At 40.9% G+C, this 17,855-nt stretch overlaps 1 protein-coding gene across 11 annotated transcripts in view; it reads left to right on the plus strand.

The window, feature by feature from the left end:
- Positions 1-355: 355 nt before the first annotated feature.
- The window catches only part of Cep112 (centrosomal protein 112), a 467,050-nt gene continuing 449,550 nt past the window's right edge, over positions 356-17,855 (plus strand). For 3 of the 11 annotated variants that reach the window (XM_039085646.2, XM_039085651.2, XM_039085648.2), the window contains exons 1-4: positions 371-585; positions 8,920-9,033; positions 12,371-12,561; positions 16,055-16,227. In XM_039085646.2, the coding sequence (XP_038941574.1) occupies positions 438-585; positions 8,920-9,033; positions 12,371-12,561; positions 16,055-16,227 (626 nt within the window). In that variant the 5' untranslated portion in view covers positions 371-437. Of the gene's footprint in view, positions 586-649; positions 4,527-8,919; positions 9,034-12,370; positions 12,562-16,054; positions 16,228-17,855 lie in introns of those variants that run through there. The other 8 variants (XR_005489758.2, XM_063268762.1, XM_039085653.2 and 5 more) reach the window with 7 other exon arrangements.

Below are 17,855 nucleotides of genomic sequence, written 5' to 3' on the forward strand. Positions count from 1 at the left end.
CTTACTCAACGGTGAAATGTCTGTCTGTTCAAAAGACAGGCTTTTCTTCCAATTATTGTCCAGTAGTTCCATCACTTTTGAGTTTTTCTTGTTCTTTCTTCTCAATCTTTAAAGTGTTCACAAACTACTGAGTAAGAAGCCGGGAAACTGCAGCGTCCGCTGTGTAGTCCAGGGATCACAGAAGATTAAGCCTGGAAACCAACCGTTACCCGCAGGGTAGGCTAAATCACGCGCTGGGCGCCTGCGCACTGGGCTAGACAGTTACCATAGCAACGGAGCTGCTTGCCCGGGCCATTTCCCGGAGGGTGGGGAATAGCGAGGGGGGAAGTCTCCGACCCTGGCATGCCAACTGCCGGAAGGGCGGAAATTCCCGCCCCCTCGGACTTGCGGGGCCGTGATAGACGTACCCCGGGGCGTCGCCATGGCAACAGAGTTGAATGCCAGCCGCAGCTCGAGGGGGCGGGACAGGCAAGCTTGATAGTTCCGCCCCTGGTTTGCTGGACGGCCCGCAAGGATTTGAAACCGTTCGGCTGTGGCGGCGGGGCGTCGGCGGCCGAGTGGACCGCTTGCTTGTTGTGGCGCCAGGTTCTCTCTCTCTCTTGTTCCTTCCATCAGTAATTCCCTCTCCCCTCCTACCGCCAGGTTCTGAGTGGAATTTTGCGCGGGATGGAGCCCCCTCGCGTGCGGGTTGGCCCGGGGAGGGGTGTCACCCGCAGGCCCGGGACCCGCGCTTGCGGCCTGTGTGGCGCGCGCCCCGGCGGGGTCAGCAGCCGAACGATGGCCAGGCAAAGTTCTCAGAAAAGTTTGGGCGGGCGGCATGGCAGAGCCCAGAGCCCTGAGGTAGGGGCTTGCGGTTGTGAGAAGAGATCTGTGTCCTGGAGCAGGTAGGAGAGCGGCCGGGGCCTGGGTGGGCCACGCCGGCGCCGCTCCCAGTGCCCACACCGGCGGAGGAAGTGACCTCCGGGAACCGGACCCTGCAGTTCTTAAGTCCCCTCAGACCAGTCAGAGGAGGAGAATCAGACTGCAGGCCGGCTCCGAGAAAGTCCTGATGAACAGTGAGCTTGCAAGGACCCAGCCCTGAGTCCTGGCCCTTTGGGGAGACATACAGTGTTTGTAGTGATCCAGAGAACAAGTCACTAGGACAGCTGACCTTTCTTTTGTGTTCGAGACAGGGTCTTACTGTGTAGACCTGACTGGCCTGGAATTCACAGAGATTCCCCTGCCTCTGCCTCCTGAGCACCCTGCCCCCCACACCTCCATCAGTGTGCTGATGTTTTTATGACTTGTCTTTACTATTTAAAGATAAATGAAGGTAAGATCGAAAAGGCAAGCAAAATGCCAGCGAACCCCATTACACAGTGACCACCTCCCCAGTGCCGAGCAAAGCAGAGAGGAGGATAATTTTTTCTGTGTTCAGGTCCAGCTGATTGCCTACCGGATTTGGGTCAGGTCCTTCACGCGGTTAAGTCCCAGCTTCAAGCCTGTTAAGGACAACGAAAATTGTTCCTATCAAGTTAGGTGCATTGGAGGGCTCGCCGGGATACGGCTATGACACCCATAGCTGCACCCGGTGTCTTCTGGGAAGGCTCCTGTCAAAAAAAACCAAACAACAACAACAACAACAACAACAACAAAACCAAATGTGTAACCCGCAAAAATAGTGCCTGGGTAACCCTTGTCGATTTGTGGACATTTCAAGGCTTCTGTATTACTCTGCACAATATACTTAAAATGTAATTTGTTGGAACAAAAAGCATTTTACAAAACTTCCAGGAATATATTGTGCTTGGCAAGGCGCATGCTATGCGGATGAACTGTGTTCTTGGCTTAGTTGGGTCTCATTTTGAAGGCTGTTAATATTGGTGGTTTGCTGGTGTTTTGCTGACTTCTGTGGCAGCTGAGCACCCTAAGAAGGTCTTAGCCCATTTCAGAGCTGTCCACAAAGAAACAGAGTTTTTTAAAAAGGCGAGACTGATGAGTTAAATACAGTATAAATACAGAATATATATACAAGAAGAGCCACCCAACTCTTTTATTCCTTCTGAGGAATTCCTTTTTATTTCTTTTGTATATATAGGAGTCACATTGTAGTTGATGTCAGTGAAAGGCATACTGTGAGTAATTTAATCCTAAACCAGAAATAGAGCTTTGCTTATTTTTCAGTTTTGTATTTTTTTTTTTAAAACTTTTTGAGACATGGTCTTTCTCCATAGCTCTGGCTATGCTGGAATTCACATAATGTAGACCAGGCTGGCCTTGAATTCACAGATATGCCTGCTTCTGCCTCCCAAGCGCTGGAATCAAAGGTATATGCCACAATGCCTGGACCTTATTTTTCCATTTTAATACCTTAAATTTAAAGTTCTGATGGATAGCATAAAAACCTTTTCAATAGCAAGACATAATTTATGTGCACATAATTTATGTAGCAGGAATTCCTTCAAAATTGAAATGTTAATTTATATTTTTTTGTTGTTGGAGAATGATTAGGGGCAAGGGAAAGCAGGTTTTTTTCTTCACCAGGTATCACTTCGGCCTTATTTTTGCGTGGGTATGGGCATGCACACAGATTTGAAGACCAGGGGTCAAACTTGACCTTAGATATTCTCAGGAACTGTCCCACTTTGGACCTGGGCTCCCCATTAGGCTTAGCAGGCTGGCCAGTGAGCTCTAGGGAGCCACCTGTCTGCCTCTCTGGTGCCTCACTAGGCCAAGCTTCCTAGGTGGTTACTAAAGAAGTTCATTCCTCCTTTAGTAAGCACTTTCCTGACTGAACTGTCTCTCCTCAGCTTTTGTTTTTCGTGATGTTCTTTGAGTACTTGATTTAATTATTACATATCCTGATAGCAATGCCAGTAGTCTGTCTGCTATTCAAATTACTTTTTTTTATGTTGGAGATATTGCTGATTTTCATGTAAATGGCTAAGTGGTCAGATATAATGGCCGTAAGAGCTAGGGATTTCCGAAGTTTAATCTGGGATTTGCGCAATTACGGTTTTGGGAGTCACTTAACTGCTGAATTTTAGTCTCCTCTTATATCAAACACTAACATTTCCACAAAGGTCAAAGGATTTATTGAGAATTAGTGATTATGAGCAATCTTTTTGCTTTGGCCACAGCAAACAACAGGCTTAGGCAGGAATTTGAGTACATGGACGTGGTGTAGAAGCTGGAGGCACATCTAGGGCAGAGCTGTGCTTAAAGCTTTGGATCTAGCAGTTTCCATTGGTTTACTTATCCATTTGAATAGTTGTTTTCAACTTTACTTTCTAATACCTAGTATGCTGGCGTACTGTGTTTTATATAATATTATACTGTACTTTTACCAAGTACATAACCAAATATATTGTAGGAATTTAAAATGAGACAAACCAAACACAATGCCTCCAAACCAGTCAACTAGTCATAAAATCTAAATCAAGTTACTTGATTTATTTAGTTTAAAAAAATTAGTTCATTAATTAATTTCATTATTTATGCAGTACTGAGAATTGAGACCAGGGTCTCATTTATGCGTAAGTACTCTGCCACAGAGCTGCCTCCCCTGAATAAAGTTTAGTTTTACCATATCCTTTTTTAAAAAAAGATCTATCTTTTGTGTATGAGTACACTGTAGCTGTCTTCAGACACACCGGAAGAGGGCATCAGATCTCTTTACAGATGGTTGTGAGCCACCATGTGGTTGCTGGGATTTGAACTCAGGACCTCTGGAAGAGCAGTCAGTGCTCTTAACCTCTGAGTCTTCTCTCCAGCCCTCTAGCCATGTCTTAAAATTGAAAAACATTCCTTCTTCTGATACACAGAAAGTAGGATGGCCATTTTTGGCAAGTGGGATTGGGAACATGTAATATTCCTGTAAGAACTATTGGGTGTTCGGAATGGAAGCATTAAAACCCAATCATTTGGGGCTGGGGAAATGACATCCTCTGCAAAGTGCCTGCTGTTCAAGCATGAGGACTTGAGTTTGGATCCCCAGCACTGGAGTAAAAGCCAGATGTGGTGGTGTGGATCTGTAATGCTGGTCACAGGTAGATTTCTGGTTCTCAATGGCCAGACAGCTTAGCTGAATTAATGATCTCCAGGTTTAGTGAGAGGCCCTGTCTCAAAAATTAATGTGGATTGTGATCAAGGATCACATGCAAGATTCCACATCACTGTGTACACCCACATAAACTTGTATGACCCCCAAACAATTTGTCAAAAAGGCAATTAGTCATAGGCAAGTTGAACATTGATCTGTTTATGCAGCAATCAATTCTTTGGCCCTAATGTACTTGATAACATTTGAGGTGCTTACTAAGGTGAAGTTACGACCCCTGCTTTCCAAGAGTCTCCCCCAGATGTAGAAAATATGTAAATGATGGACAGATTTATAGTAAATGTAGTGACACAAATGTATGCCTTTTACAGTAGAAGAGAGCAACAGCGTGCTGAGGTAAGTAGGACTAGTACACTCAGCAATGACATGGGAGCTGCATTTATCTGACGCAGGTCTGTAAAGACCCTCGCATCAGGAGCAGAACCAGGTCAGTGTTTGAAGAATGGGTAGAAAACGGTGGTGACACTGGGGAGTTAAAGTGTCCATTGGTGGGTTTGTTTAGACAGGCAGAGTGGTAAGAGGTAGGCTTAAGTGGGAAGACATCTGCACAGCTAACATAGAGCTTGGAAAATATCTTGTAGTAGGCAGTAGAGAGATTTTGAAATAGTTATGATAAGCTTCACTTTTTTCTGAGGTAGAGACAAGGCTCGTTGGAAGGCAGGTCATGGGGTCATTGTAGTGTACTAGTTAGTGGTGTTCAGGGTTTTCTGAGTATAATGAGAATAGAGAAGCTGGATCTCTGGGTGTTTTGTCCCTAAACTTAGTTGTTTTATGGAGAGTTTAGATAGTGGAAACCTTGACATGGAAGGAAGGAAGGTGAAATAGATGATACCACCAGGCATATGGGAAAATTGTAGAGTTTTCTTTGGGATTTACGACTTCATAGCAAACAGGACATTGTGGAATAGGTCCAGGAAGCTGTTGTAAATATGAGTTGGAATTTCAAGGAGAGAGTAGAGTTAGCAATACAATTTAAGGGTGAATGACCCAAGGAAACAACGTGTAGTTCTAGGACTGATTGTGATTGCCCATCGAGAAGGGGGAAAGTCAGAATAAAAGGAGACTGAGGAAAGGCCAAGGCAGAATCTGGACTTAGTGTTGCCTGGAGAAAGGAGCCATTGAGAAACAGCCAAGAAATGCAGTGCAGGAGGGAGGGAGCCATTGAAGTCAAAGATGCATTTCTAGGAGTGGTGAGTTCTAAGGAGGGCGAGGTGCTGCAGAAGTGTCTGACAGACAGAAGACAGCTGTTTGAGTGTAAGAGTAGTGGATCATGGGGAACCCTGAGAGCCTTCAGTACATGATAGAGCTGAAGGGAGGACGGAGCTGGAGCAGCACCAGCCGACTGGAAAGGGAGGCTAGGCTGGGAGGGCACCGAGGGAAGGAGCCGGTGAGGAAGGATGGGAACTAGGGAGAGGAGATAACTGCTGATAAATGGGAGGAGGAGGAGGTGTTGCAGCCTGGGCTGTGGGAATGGAGGCAAGGCACTTCGGTAAGGATGTGTCCTTTCAGAGAGGGCTGAGCTGAGAGGAGAACCGGTTTACTAGGGCTCTTACCATCTATTTTTTATTAACTAAGTTTTTTCCCCTTCAACTGAGAGAAGAGTTGCATTTCATTAATATGTATATTAAGTTTTAAAAGTTGCTTTGTGGACTGAGGAAAAGCAAACTCTTCAAAGTTCCCATTAGCGTGGATGAGAGCTACCTAACTCCAAGGCACTGCCATCCTTCTTTGGTTGCTCCTTGGATAGGGAGATACAGCTGGGGAATCAAGGGCTTGCAGTATGGCCAAGTGGGAAGAAGCGCTCCAAGGTGGAGGTGGGAGACTGAGGAACAGAAAGGAGGGAGGCGCAAGTGAGCACTTGGGGTGCTGATAGCAGATGGAGTGTTTGTAATGGGACTGGAAAGCAAGAGATGTAGCCAGGAGATCGGAGGTCCCAAAGAGGGTGACTTTGGGGGCTGAAGTTGGAGGAACACTAGTTGGGAGGTGGAGGCAGGGATCTCAGCCAGTGTTTTCCCTTCTAGGTAGTATTGGGTGGAGAAAATAAAACACATATGTATGTGCAGTAGTGAGACCATAGTTCCCACTCATGGCTGTGAAGGAAATGAGGTGAATCTGAAAGGCAGGACAGATGGTCCTTTTGTAGGGAATAGTTAAGCTGTGGAACAAGATGGCTTTTAAGGCAGAATAGACCCCCCCCAGCCTATAGTTTATAAATTAAATATGTGACAAATTGGTTGTTATATATTATGTAAATATAGCCTTGTTATATATTATGTAAATATAGCCTTTAAGTGGACATATTGATTATGGATGCATTTTTCTTTTTTTCCTTTTTCTTCAGTTTTGTGGTTTGAACTGATGCACATGAACATGTACATGCATGCATACACGCCTGCATGCGCGCACACACACATATACACACTTTAATTTTTTTTAGATTTTGTAGATTGAACCTAGGTTTCAGATATGCTAGACAAGTACTGTGTTCTCTATACCTTTTACCTGTTATCTGGAGACAAAAGTCTGTATAAAATTTCCAAGCTTGCCTTGAGGCCACACTGTAACCCAGGCAGGCATTGAGTATTCTGAGTTATGGCATTACATGCTTGTGTGGCAGGTAAGGGTTGGATGTGTGTGTGTGTGTGAGTGTGTGTGTCTGAGTGTGTGTGTGTCTGAGTGTGTCTGAGTCTGAGTGTGTGTGAGTGTGTCTGAGTGTGGGTGTGTGTAGACCATTTCATCCTCTTTTTACCGTATCTTTTGAGACAGAGACTTCCCTGAACCTGGTGCTCATCTGTTGGGTAGGTATACTGGGTGACCTGTGAGTTCCAGGAACCCACCAGGCTCTGCCTCCATTGCAGGAGGATTACAGGCACCTGTGACTGTGCCTGGAAACTTTATGTGAGTGATCCAGACTCAGGTCCCCATACTTATAGAGCAATAAGCTCTTTAGTAACTGAGCCATCTCGACATCTTCTGGACATATTTTAATATAAGATATTTTGTTTCTGCTGTTGTCAGTTTTACCTCAATTATATATTTAATATATACAAAGAATATTTTTAGAAGTTTAAGGGGAATTACAGAATTTTAAGATTTTGGTATATACAGTTCACTGAATTTTCGTAGTTCAGATTTCTCAGTCTCTTCTGCAATTCATATACAGAACTGTTGGTTAAGCACCCCTAGTGGGTTTTTTTCTTTCTGACACTTGTTTCTCTCTATTCAGACTGTCCTTCACTAATGACCTCTATGAACCATTGACTCTTCTCACTATTGAAGTTTTTTCCTTTCTAGGACTCCATAGCAGCGGACTTAGCACACAGCCGTTTCCTTCCCCTGGAGTCGTTTATTTATGTTGGTTCATTCTTGGTTGCCATGTTAGTATCCATGATTACACTACAATTTGTTGGCTATTTCCATGGTTGATTTTTCTAAAAAGCTACTCTAAGTACCACATCTGCATTCTTTGTGTCAATATAGATTTTGCATTTTACTTGAGATTTCTTTGGTTGTATGGTAAGTGCAGGACTAGCTTTGAAGGATACTGGCAAGTTATTCCAGAATGTCCCTGTCATTTCACTCTCTGGCCAGCAATACACAAGCGTTCTGTGTTCTCCATCCTCACCAGCACTTTGCATCGCTCGCCTGCATTCTGGCTGTCCTCCTGTGGTGTTGGGGTATTGCAGTATGGTTTTGGTTGAACATATTTTCATGTGCATAATTGTCATTGTTTATATTTCTCTGGTGAAGGGATCAATGTTGAAGAAATAACGTGAACTGACACCTAGAAGTTGGACATGCTTGGAGGGTTCAGTACTGTATTTGAAGTCGTGTATACAATCTGCAGTGACCCAGTAGTTGGTATAACCATCACTTCAGATTTATTGATTTCTCCCTCTTTACTCTCTTTTGAAATATACAACCGATTGTTGTCAGAGAGATGACCCTTGCAGCATTTTTATTGCATATTCTCATTCTTATGGCTAAATGGTGAGAGTTACTCAGTTTCCTTATTAGTTGGAATTTCGTTCTGTGCTGGGTGTTGAGCCCAGGACCTCACAGCACACAGCACTCACAGCTCTGCACACTCCTGCAGCCGCACATGTCCTCTGATTGAAGTTGTTTATGATTTCAGGACTTGCAAGCATTTCCCCCTGGTCTCTAGTTTATTTTCGCAGTATCTTAATAGAGTCTTCACAGATCAAAGTCTGCAGGACTTTTTTTTTTCCTTTTTGGTGTGTGGTGTGTGTGGTACGACGTCCAATATTGTGTTACAGTTTTTTATTTTGTAGATAATTCTATTTTTGCCTTAGTAACGTCACGGGGATTTTTTTTATTTTCATTTTTTACAGTTTACACTTAGGTCCACTATTAATTTGGAGTTAATTTACATATATAGTATAGCATTATTGTTATAGCATTGTTATAAAAATTGTCATTTCTCTTTGAGTATGCCTTTGTTTAAAATCAGAGGTCCAGATTTGTATTGGTTCACTTTGTGCTCCCTGTCCTGTTTTCCTGGTCTGTTTGGTCTTGAGTCTGCAGCACATTCTACAATAGGTGATCTGAACCCTCCAACTTTTCGCCTCTTCAAAATTGTTGCTGCTATGCTGATTCTATCACGTTTTCGTACATTTTAGAATTAGCATGTCTGTATTTATAGCCAATGTGCCTGAGTTTTGATTGGAATTCCCTGAGTATAGCAGTCAATTTAAGGAGGACTGGTGTTTAACTGACACGTTTTCTTTAATGTATTTTAATCACAGTTTCATGGCTTACCTCCCACAGATGCTTAATGCTTAATTTTAATTCTTTCACAGATAGGAGTATGGAAATGGGAAGTGAAGAAGAAAAATGGGAGAAGCTAGATGCAGAATTTGATCACTTCGTGGTAGATATGAAACCCTTTGTTCTAAAATTACCCCACAGGTCAGGTAAGATTGTTTTGTTTGAAATTTATTTGAAACTAGACTTTGACTTCTTTTTGAGATATTCTTGCTATGTAGCTCTGGCTGGACTGGTGTTCACTATGTAGCCCAGGATATTCTCCAATATATGGCAATCTAACTACCTCAACTTTCCTAGTGCTTGGATTATATGCATGGGCCAGCTTATCTAGCTGAAGTTAGATTCAAATTAAAAATAATATTATTTAATCTGACCTGTTATATTAGCTAATAATTATTTTATCTTTGCTATGACAAAATATCTGTCAGATGCAACTTAAGAAACTCGTGGCTCACAGTCTGAGAGTAGGGCTTGTCAGGGTAGGAGGGCATGGTGGCAGAGGCTTGAGTCAACTGGTCACACTGACTCCACAGGCAGGTGGAAGAGAGCAGTGGCTACCCCTTCAGCCTGCCTTCCCTTTTATCCTGTTAGGGTCCTCCAGCCCTTGGAGTAGTGCTGCCCTCCCATAGCACGGGTCTTCCTCAGTTATATCTTTCTGGAAACACCCTCATAAACTCATCCAGGAATGTGTTTCCATGGTGAATCTCAGTATCTCCAATCGAGATTAACTGTTACACAAGTGAGCTGTCAAAATGGAACTAAACTTGCCTGAATTCTAGTTTTTACCACGGCTGTAGGATTGTTTACTTTGAGCTGTCCCAGCATAAAGAAAACTTGAGTGCAGTGTCCTCTAAACGTTGGCTTTACTCTGTTGTGATGCAGCGCCATGTCTCCTGAGGTAAAGCACGGGATCGTAAAGTTAGGGACTTCTGTCTCTTCACTGTCTTCCTTCTCCTCCTCCCTTGTAATGTCACGCATTTCATGACGACACTGTTGACCTCTGATTAACCTGTACGATCAACTACAAATGATTTTTGTTGTGGTCCTACTTCTCATTTCTGTCCTATTATCTCTAGTTTTGGATGAGAATCCTTGTTACATAATAGTGATTCACAGATATTTAAAGCATCAACGGGTAGTTTAATAGAATTTAGGGGTTTAAGGTCATCTCTAAGCTGTGGGGTCATACTGACTGTGAGGGAAATTCAGGTTTGGTAGACATTGAGTAGGGAGTGTGGAGTGGGGCTAAGAAGCTATGGCTTCCAAGTTCTCATTTCCACGAGATCTCTAAGTAGACTTATATCCAAAGTGAGGTGCTAACTTAATACTATAGACAGCACAAGGGGCTGCATTGAGAGACAGTGTGACATAGAAATGATACAGTCTGCTCAGTCAGTGTTCTGGAGCCTGCAGCCTTCTCTGGCCTTCCCTTTAACTGCCTTCTGCTTCTTTTCCTCCCTTGCTGGTCCTTAGCCTTCCCTTTTTTCTGTTGTTCTCTCATATCACAGCTTCAAGTCCCTTCACATGGGCTGACCAAGATGACTTCAGATAGTGTGTAATGACACATCTGTGTTATATCCTCTTCTGATAGTCACTACCTTTTAAAAATTATCACATATCAGTTGTACAAAATAATGGTTTCATGATGACATTTTCGTACCTGTTATGAACACTGTATTTGCTCGGGCTGTTCCCTTTATTATTCTTTCTTGCCTCCCTCCCTACTAATGCTTTTCCTTATCCCTTCTCAGTTCCATGGCCTCTTCTTTTAAGTCTAGATTTTGTGTATGAGATAAAATATGTGATATTTGTCTTTCTGAATCTGGTTTGTTTTGCTTAACATAATAATCTGTAGTTCATTTCATTTTCCTATAGATACCATGATTTTTTTTATATCTGAGTAAAATCATACTGTATAAACATAACATTTTTTATTCATTTCCTCACAGATGGACATCTACTTTGATTCCATAACTTTATAATTACTACATTTTACTTCTTTTTGGTCTTGCATCTGCCAGTTAAGAAATTTTATACTAGAATTTCCTATTATAAATGTATCTCAAATCAAACCATTCTCATATTTTGTCTTCTTTTAAAAATAGATTTTAGGTATGTAGAATTGCTTAAATATATCCTTAGGTTCAAACACATCGTCTCTATGTAACATTCATGACCCTCTTTTACTACTTCATAATGAACATGTAGGAGTTCATATCCTTTTTGAGAACTAGAAATTTGTCCCAGTGCATCTCATCTTATAGCTAGATCTGACAGTGGGCCTGTCTTCCATTTTAATAGAGAGTCAAGCTCTCCATGAGTCAAGTCGTGCCGTAGTGTGTGCACCAAATATAATGAAGACGTCAGTTTGGTGTAAGACATGAAGAAAACACAGTTTTCAACTACTCGCTCAAGCTTATCAGTTCCAGTTCTGTATTTTCTTTTTGTATAAAGTACACTGGGTATTCATAAAGTTTGTTTGGTGGTCATATAATTTTCAAAGCAAAAATATATACTTTTAATAAAAGACCTACCTCTTATACCTGTGGTGAGATTACAAAGTGGTAAATCCAGCCTTAGTGGTTTTTCTTTTTAGACAAAATAATAAATGAACGTGACCTTTATAAGCCAAAAGATTAGTGATTTGTATAATATATGTAATCCACAAGTTGAGTTAGACTGACAAAAATATCAGAGTAGTGTTCATGAGACTTAACAAATCCTGTGTTACAGCAAGATAATACACTCCGTGGGTCATTATATGTGGATTAAACTGCTACAGTTTTAGGTAGATTTTTTTAAAAGGATAATTATTTCATGAAATTACACATAAATAGTACTCAATTATTTTAGAGATAGTAAAAGAAAGCCTTAAATCAGCCTCAAATCCCTTGAAATTATTGGCTTTAATAGATAAAATGTTTGGATTTAATTTTGGAGATGATGTGTACTGCTTAGCAGTCAGAGACTGTGCTTTATTTCTCTGTGTTTATATAGTTAGGAGGTAGGAATGGCTTTTTCACTGTGTCAAAAGTAATTTTATTGATATAAAATTACAACAAATTTTTACCTAAAAGCATGTTTGATAGTATTCAAAGATTTTTCTTAACTTTCAAAGATAGATTATAGGAGTCTTATTTTTATTAAAATATGTATCCACATTTGCGTTGCCTAACTGCAATAATAATGAAGGTAAACTCTAGACTGGCAGTATAGTCTGTTTTCCAGCCCACACCCATTTGTTGTTGTAAAGTTTTATTAAAATGTAGCCATTTGCTTGTACATGGTTTATTAATGCTTTCTTGGTAAGACGGCTAGAGTAAGCTAAGCTAGAAATCACATGGCCTTGAAAGGTTAAAGTTGGGCCCTTTACTGAAGTTGGCTGATCCTGCTCTAGATTACAGTAGGCGCTTATATATGCCTTTGTAATTTATGCATTATGACTGAAACATTGGGTTTCACATAGTTCTTATGTACTTACAGAACGGCAGAGGTGTGCTCTTTGGATCAGAAAGCTGTGTGAGCCCTCAGGAACAGGAGCAGGACTCATGGGCAGGAAGAATCGAAACCTGTATGCAAAGCTGCTACTGCATATGCTTAGGCGAGGGGTCCTTGAAGGCCCTTTCACACACCGCCCTGAGCCAGGGACACTGAAAGTCTTACCATCATACATGGTAGGCACCGTCGACAGTCGTTTTCATGTCTTTAAAAGTGGGTGTGATTTATTATCTCTTTGGGAATGGAAGTGATAGTGAGTTATGTGTGCTGCATCGTTTGTAAGTTAAGGCTTTTCTTCTCATTCATTTTTTCCCATTTTACTAGAAACATTCTTCTGTTATATTTTATTCATTTATATTCCATTATATAAAAACAAATTTTAAAGCTGGTCTTAATTACTTACTAATTTTCAAATTTGACTCAATAATTTAAATACTTCAGTAAATTATAGCTTATTAATTCTTTAATATGTTATTTAACATATTATCAGTTTAATAACTATTGGAAGTTCCTTCTAGTTTGTTGAAACAGTAAGTTAGAATTTAAAAGTGGTTTTCTGTATTGCTTTAATTATTATCTCCTTTGTTACAAGGCACTTATTTTATAGCTGGTTGATGAATTGACCCTGTCTTGCTCCTTGTAAACATAAATTTGCCTCTTTGTTTGTGTGCGTTTTGAGTATGATATCTGCCTAACTATAGTTGAATATATATACATACACGTATATAAAGTTCATATATATATATGTACGTATATATATGAACTTCAAAGTTATTATATAGAATTTGCCTACATTTTAGCAGTTTCCTAAAGAAAGTCTGGTAACATGGCATGCTGCAATCAGAGGATCATTCCTTTTGTTGATGGCCGAATGCAAAAACTTTTAATGCTGTTATCTCTTGTAAAAGGAGTCACATACATTTTGCTTATGCCAAGACTATCAGTAGTGGGGAAAATAGTGACTCTATGTATTTGATTAGACATTAGAATGAATACATGAGTCTCCCTGATATCCGTGAAGCTTTTACCCACCCTCTCAAGGTTCCCAAAACAGCAGATAGAATGGAATTATTTGTTCTGTACTGACATCTAAGACAGCTACTAAATGGCTATGAGTAGGTATTGCCTTAGTCAGGGTTTCTATTGCTGTGATAAAACATTATGCCTGTATGTAACTTGGGGGGGGTATTTTGCTTACTTTTTCACATCACAGCCTGCCATTGAATAATATCAGGGCAGGAACCTGGAGGGAGAGCTGATACAGAAGCAATGGAGGTGTGCTGCTTACTGGTCTGCTCCTTGTGACTTGTTCAGTCTGCTTTATTTGGATTTATTTTTATTTTTTATTTTATTTAATCTTTTTTTTTTACACTCCAGATTTTATCCTCCTCCTGGTCCACCCTCTGACTGTTTCACATCCCATACACCCCCCCCCCCCGCGCACTTACCCCCCACCCCCATCTGCACAAGAATGTCCCCTTTACTTCCCACCCCACCAGACCTGCCCACACTCCCTGGGACCTCCAGTCTCTTGAGGGTTAGGTGCATCTTCTCTGACTGAACCCAGACCTGGAAGTCCTCTGCTGTGTATGTGTTGGAGGCCTCATCTCAGCTGTGTGTGCTGCCTGGTTGGTGATCCAGTATCGGAGATCTCGGGCGTCCAGGCTAATGGAGACTGCTGGTCCTCCTACAGGGGCATTCTCCTCCATAGCTTCTTCCAGCTTTTCCCTGTTTCAACCACAGGGGTCAGCAGCTTCTGTCCATTGGTTGGGTGCAGATATCTGCATCTGACTCAACTGCTTGTTGGGTGTTTCGGAGGGCAGTCACGATAGGTCCCCTTTTCTGGGCATACTCCATAGCTTCAGTAATAGTGTCAGGCCTTGGGACCTTCCCTTGAGCTGGTTCCCACTTTGGGCCTGTCACTGGACCTCCTTTTCCTCAGGCTCTTCTCCAGTTTTGTCCCTGCAGTTCTTTCAGACAGGAACAATTATGGGTCAGAGTTTTTGACTGTGGGATGGTAGCCCCATCCCTCACTTGATGCCCTGTCTTTATTTTTTATTTTACACATATGAGTACACTGTAGCTGTCATCAGACACACACATTACAGATGGTTGTGAGCCACCCTGTGTTTGCTGGGAATTGAACTCAGGACCTCTGGAAGGGCAGCCAGTGCTCTTAACCGCTGAGCCATCTCTCCAGCCCCCAGTCTGCTTTATTATAGTACCCAGGACCATAGGGGTGTATTTCCTACAGAGGGCTTGCACCTTCCACATCAATCACCCATCAAGAAAGAGTCCTTCAGGATTGCCGTGGGCCAGTATCAAAGTGAGTTCTCTCTTCCCACTTAACTCTAACCTGAATCAAGTCAGCACAGAACTAGCCAGCATAATAGTGTGTTTGTGCAAGTAGATGTTGCTGGAGGTAGTGGAGCAGGGTTTGTGAGAGTTTATTACCACTCACACTAGCACTCAGTTGAAAACTTACTTGTGCAAGTTCCCACTTACAGTTTCAGACCATGGTTTACTGTAGATAACCAATGGAAAGAGAAGCAGTGTGTAAGCAAGAAAACCATATTTCACTAAAGAAGAAACCATCCTCCATTCTATGTACAATAAGGGCCTGTGTTACTATTTTCTGAAGAGTAGCCCCTTGAAAATTTCTGTGTAGTTGGTTGTTATTCAAGCAGAGTTTTCTTCAGGAGCATATTATGCAGCCTGGTTCATTCAAATTAATGGGCTGTTATCCCTGTATCTAAAAATGGAATATTTTCCAAAGTATATCACATGGCAAGGTATGAGTATGTTGTATCATATTTTTCCATTCACCATCAATCCCATAGAGTTGTAGGCAAGGACTTTATTTTACAGATGAAAATAAGAAGGCCTGGAGCTTTGCCTTGGCTGCTCAGGGAGGGAGCAGTGTGGTCGGAACCAACTCCCATGCCTCTGATCTTGTAGTTCTCACCTCACTGAGGGATAATTGATTTTAATTTTAATTTCTAGCACATCTTAGTTTTGGCCACTCCAAATACTGATATTTTGTGTGTGTGTGTGTGTGTGTGTGTGTGTGTGTGTGTGTGTGTGCATGTGTGTGTTTATGTTCACATATTCAGATTAATTGATTGTTACAGGAGTAAAAAGAGTAAGATATAATTGTAAAAGTTTTCCATTTAACCATAAAGCAGTGGTACTCAACCTGTGGGTCATGACCCTTTTGATAAACTTGTTTCCAAAAATATTTACATTATGATTTATAACAGTAGAAAAATTATAGTTGTGAAATGACAACACAATAATTTCATGGTTGGGGTCATCACAACTTGAGGAACTGTTTTAAGGGGTCATAGCATCAGGAAGGTTGAGAACCACTGCTATAAATCTATTAACACTTCCTTAAAGAAATAATTATCCCAGATTTACCTGATGGTAATTTTTCTGTTCATTAGGTTTCTTCTATAGTAGAACATAACTGAAATATAATTATATTAACCATCTTATTTTAGTATTTCATAATTTATTATGTATTGAATGATAAATTTTATATATTTGTCATTTAATTTAATTGAATATTTGAAGAGCTTTTGTCAAACTTAAAAATTGATGGAAATTTTAAGTGTTTTCTTTACAGTACATTTTGTAAGAATGATTTCTCTGATGTTTAAAAACCAGTCCATCTATTTTGATGAGCCAAATTCAGCACAATCAAAAGATTCAAGCCCGGAGAAGCTGCCTGACTGGGTGATGGGTGAGCTGGAGCCGGGCGAGCGGAGATTGAGTGACTCATGGCAGCTTTCTTGTGGAGAAGAGAACGCACTGCTGCTGTCGGCAAGTGACGCCCACAGGTATGCCGAAACATCATGATTGCAGTCTTTAGAAGTTAATCTTCTTCTGCAGCTGGCGCATATACTAGAGCTTTTTTCTTTTTAATAATAAGTATTTGGTTTACTTAATATTTTCACTAAGGTTGAGTACATGTTTGGTAGGTAAGAATGACAGGCTTTAGACTTTAGTACACAGTTGCATTTGAAGCCATTTAATGAATATATTCTGTGTGTGTGTGTGTGTGTGTGTGTGTGTGTGTGTGTGTGTGTGTGTGTGTGTGTTTGTGTGTGTGTTTGTGTGTTTTGTTGCTTGGAAAGTGTGGCAGAGAATCCTAAGTAACTTAACTATCTTAGGGTTTTACTGCTGTGAGCAGACACCATGACCAAGGCAAGTCTTATAAAGACAACATTTAATAGAGGCTGGCTTATAGGTTCAGGGCTTCAGTCCATTATCATCAAGGCAGGGAACATGGCAGCATCCAGGCAGGTATGGTGCAGGAGGAGCTCAGAGTTCTACATCTTCATCTGAAGGCAAACAGGAGAAGACTGGCTTCCAGGTGGCTAGAGGGAGGGCCTCAAAGCCCACCCCGACATTGACACACTTCCTCCAACAAGACCACACCTCCTAATAGTGCCCCTCCCTGGGCCAAGCATATTCTAACCTCCACACAACTACATGTTTTCTTTAGGACAGCATTATCAAAAAAATGTAACATTCCGCACACATCCATGTTGCATCTTCTGAGAAGCACCTCTCCTTCCACACACCCCTGAGTGGTGCCACTGTTTTCATTTAATGAAATAAGAATATAAATGTGACCCATTCAGTTGCCTTTGTAGTAGAGTATTAAACCTATGTAGACTTTTCATACAAATAAAAATACACTTCTGTGTTATAAAAATGGACCAAAAGATTGTTATTATTGCAGTGTAATTTTTGGCCTTTAAGAAAGAAAGATGTAAATTTTTTTATTAAATTTTGATTTTTCCTGTTGACATTTGATTTTCTTGAAATGTTAAAAATATTGGACAATGTCAGTTGACATGTACCACACTTTATATTTCACTTCTGGTCATTCTCTTGGTAATTTTAATTTTATAGATTTGTTTCTGTTAACAAAGCAGACTTTCTTGTCCACTATAATTTTTTGGTCTATTTCTTATTAAATGTGGAAATGTTATTCATAATTAGAAGTGCATCCACTGTAGATGCTGTCTGCTTGTGTGTCTTTCAGACTTAAGATATTATGAAGGGGAAGAAGAGTTGAACACAAAGAACCCTTGAAATAATTTATTAGAAAAAGGAAACAATGAAGGAAGAGTAATGTCTTCAAGTTTTCTTTTTTTTTCTTTTTTGGATTTGTCAAAATTAGCAATCAGTTTTTTTTTATGCTCCTTCTAAAAGTCTAAAAACCTGGTAATCTTTTTGTAAGCTAGCCATGGGGTCATACAGTATAGATAAGTAGTTATAATTGCTTACTCTGTTAATGTAGTGTGCTATTTTTGAGTTTTACACTTTTGTATGTAATAGTGAGCATGAACCTTTTTCTTTAAATATACTTTAAGATAGTGTTTTCCTATTGATTCCAAAGTGCAGAGAATATTAATAGAGGGACCAGACGACTCAAGAAGGCAAGGGCTTCTATGTG

The sequence above is a fragment of the Rattus norvegicus genome, chromosome 10, assembly GCF_036323735.1.
Source record: "Rattus norvegicus strain BN/NHsdMcwi chromosome 10, GRCr8, whole genome shotgun sequence".
NCBI lineage: Eukaryota > Metazoa > Chordata > Mammalia > Rodentia > Muridae > Rattus > Rattus norvegicus.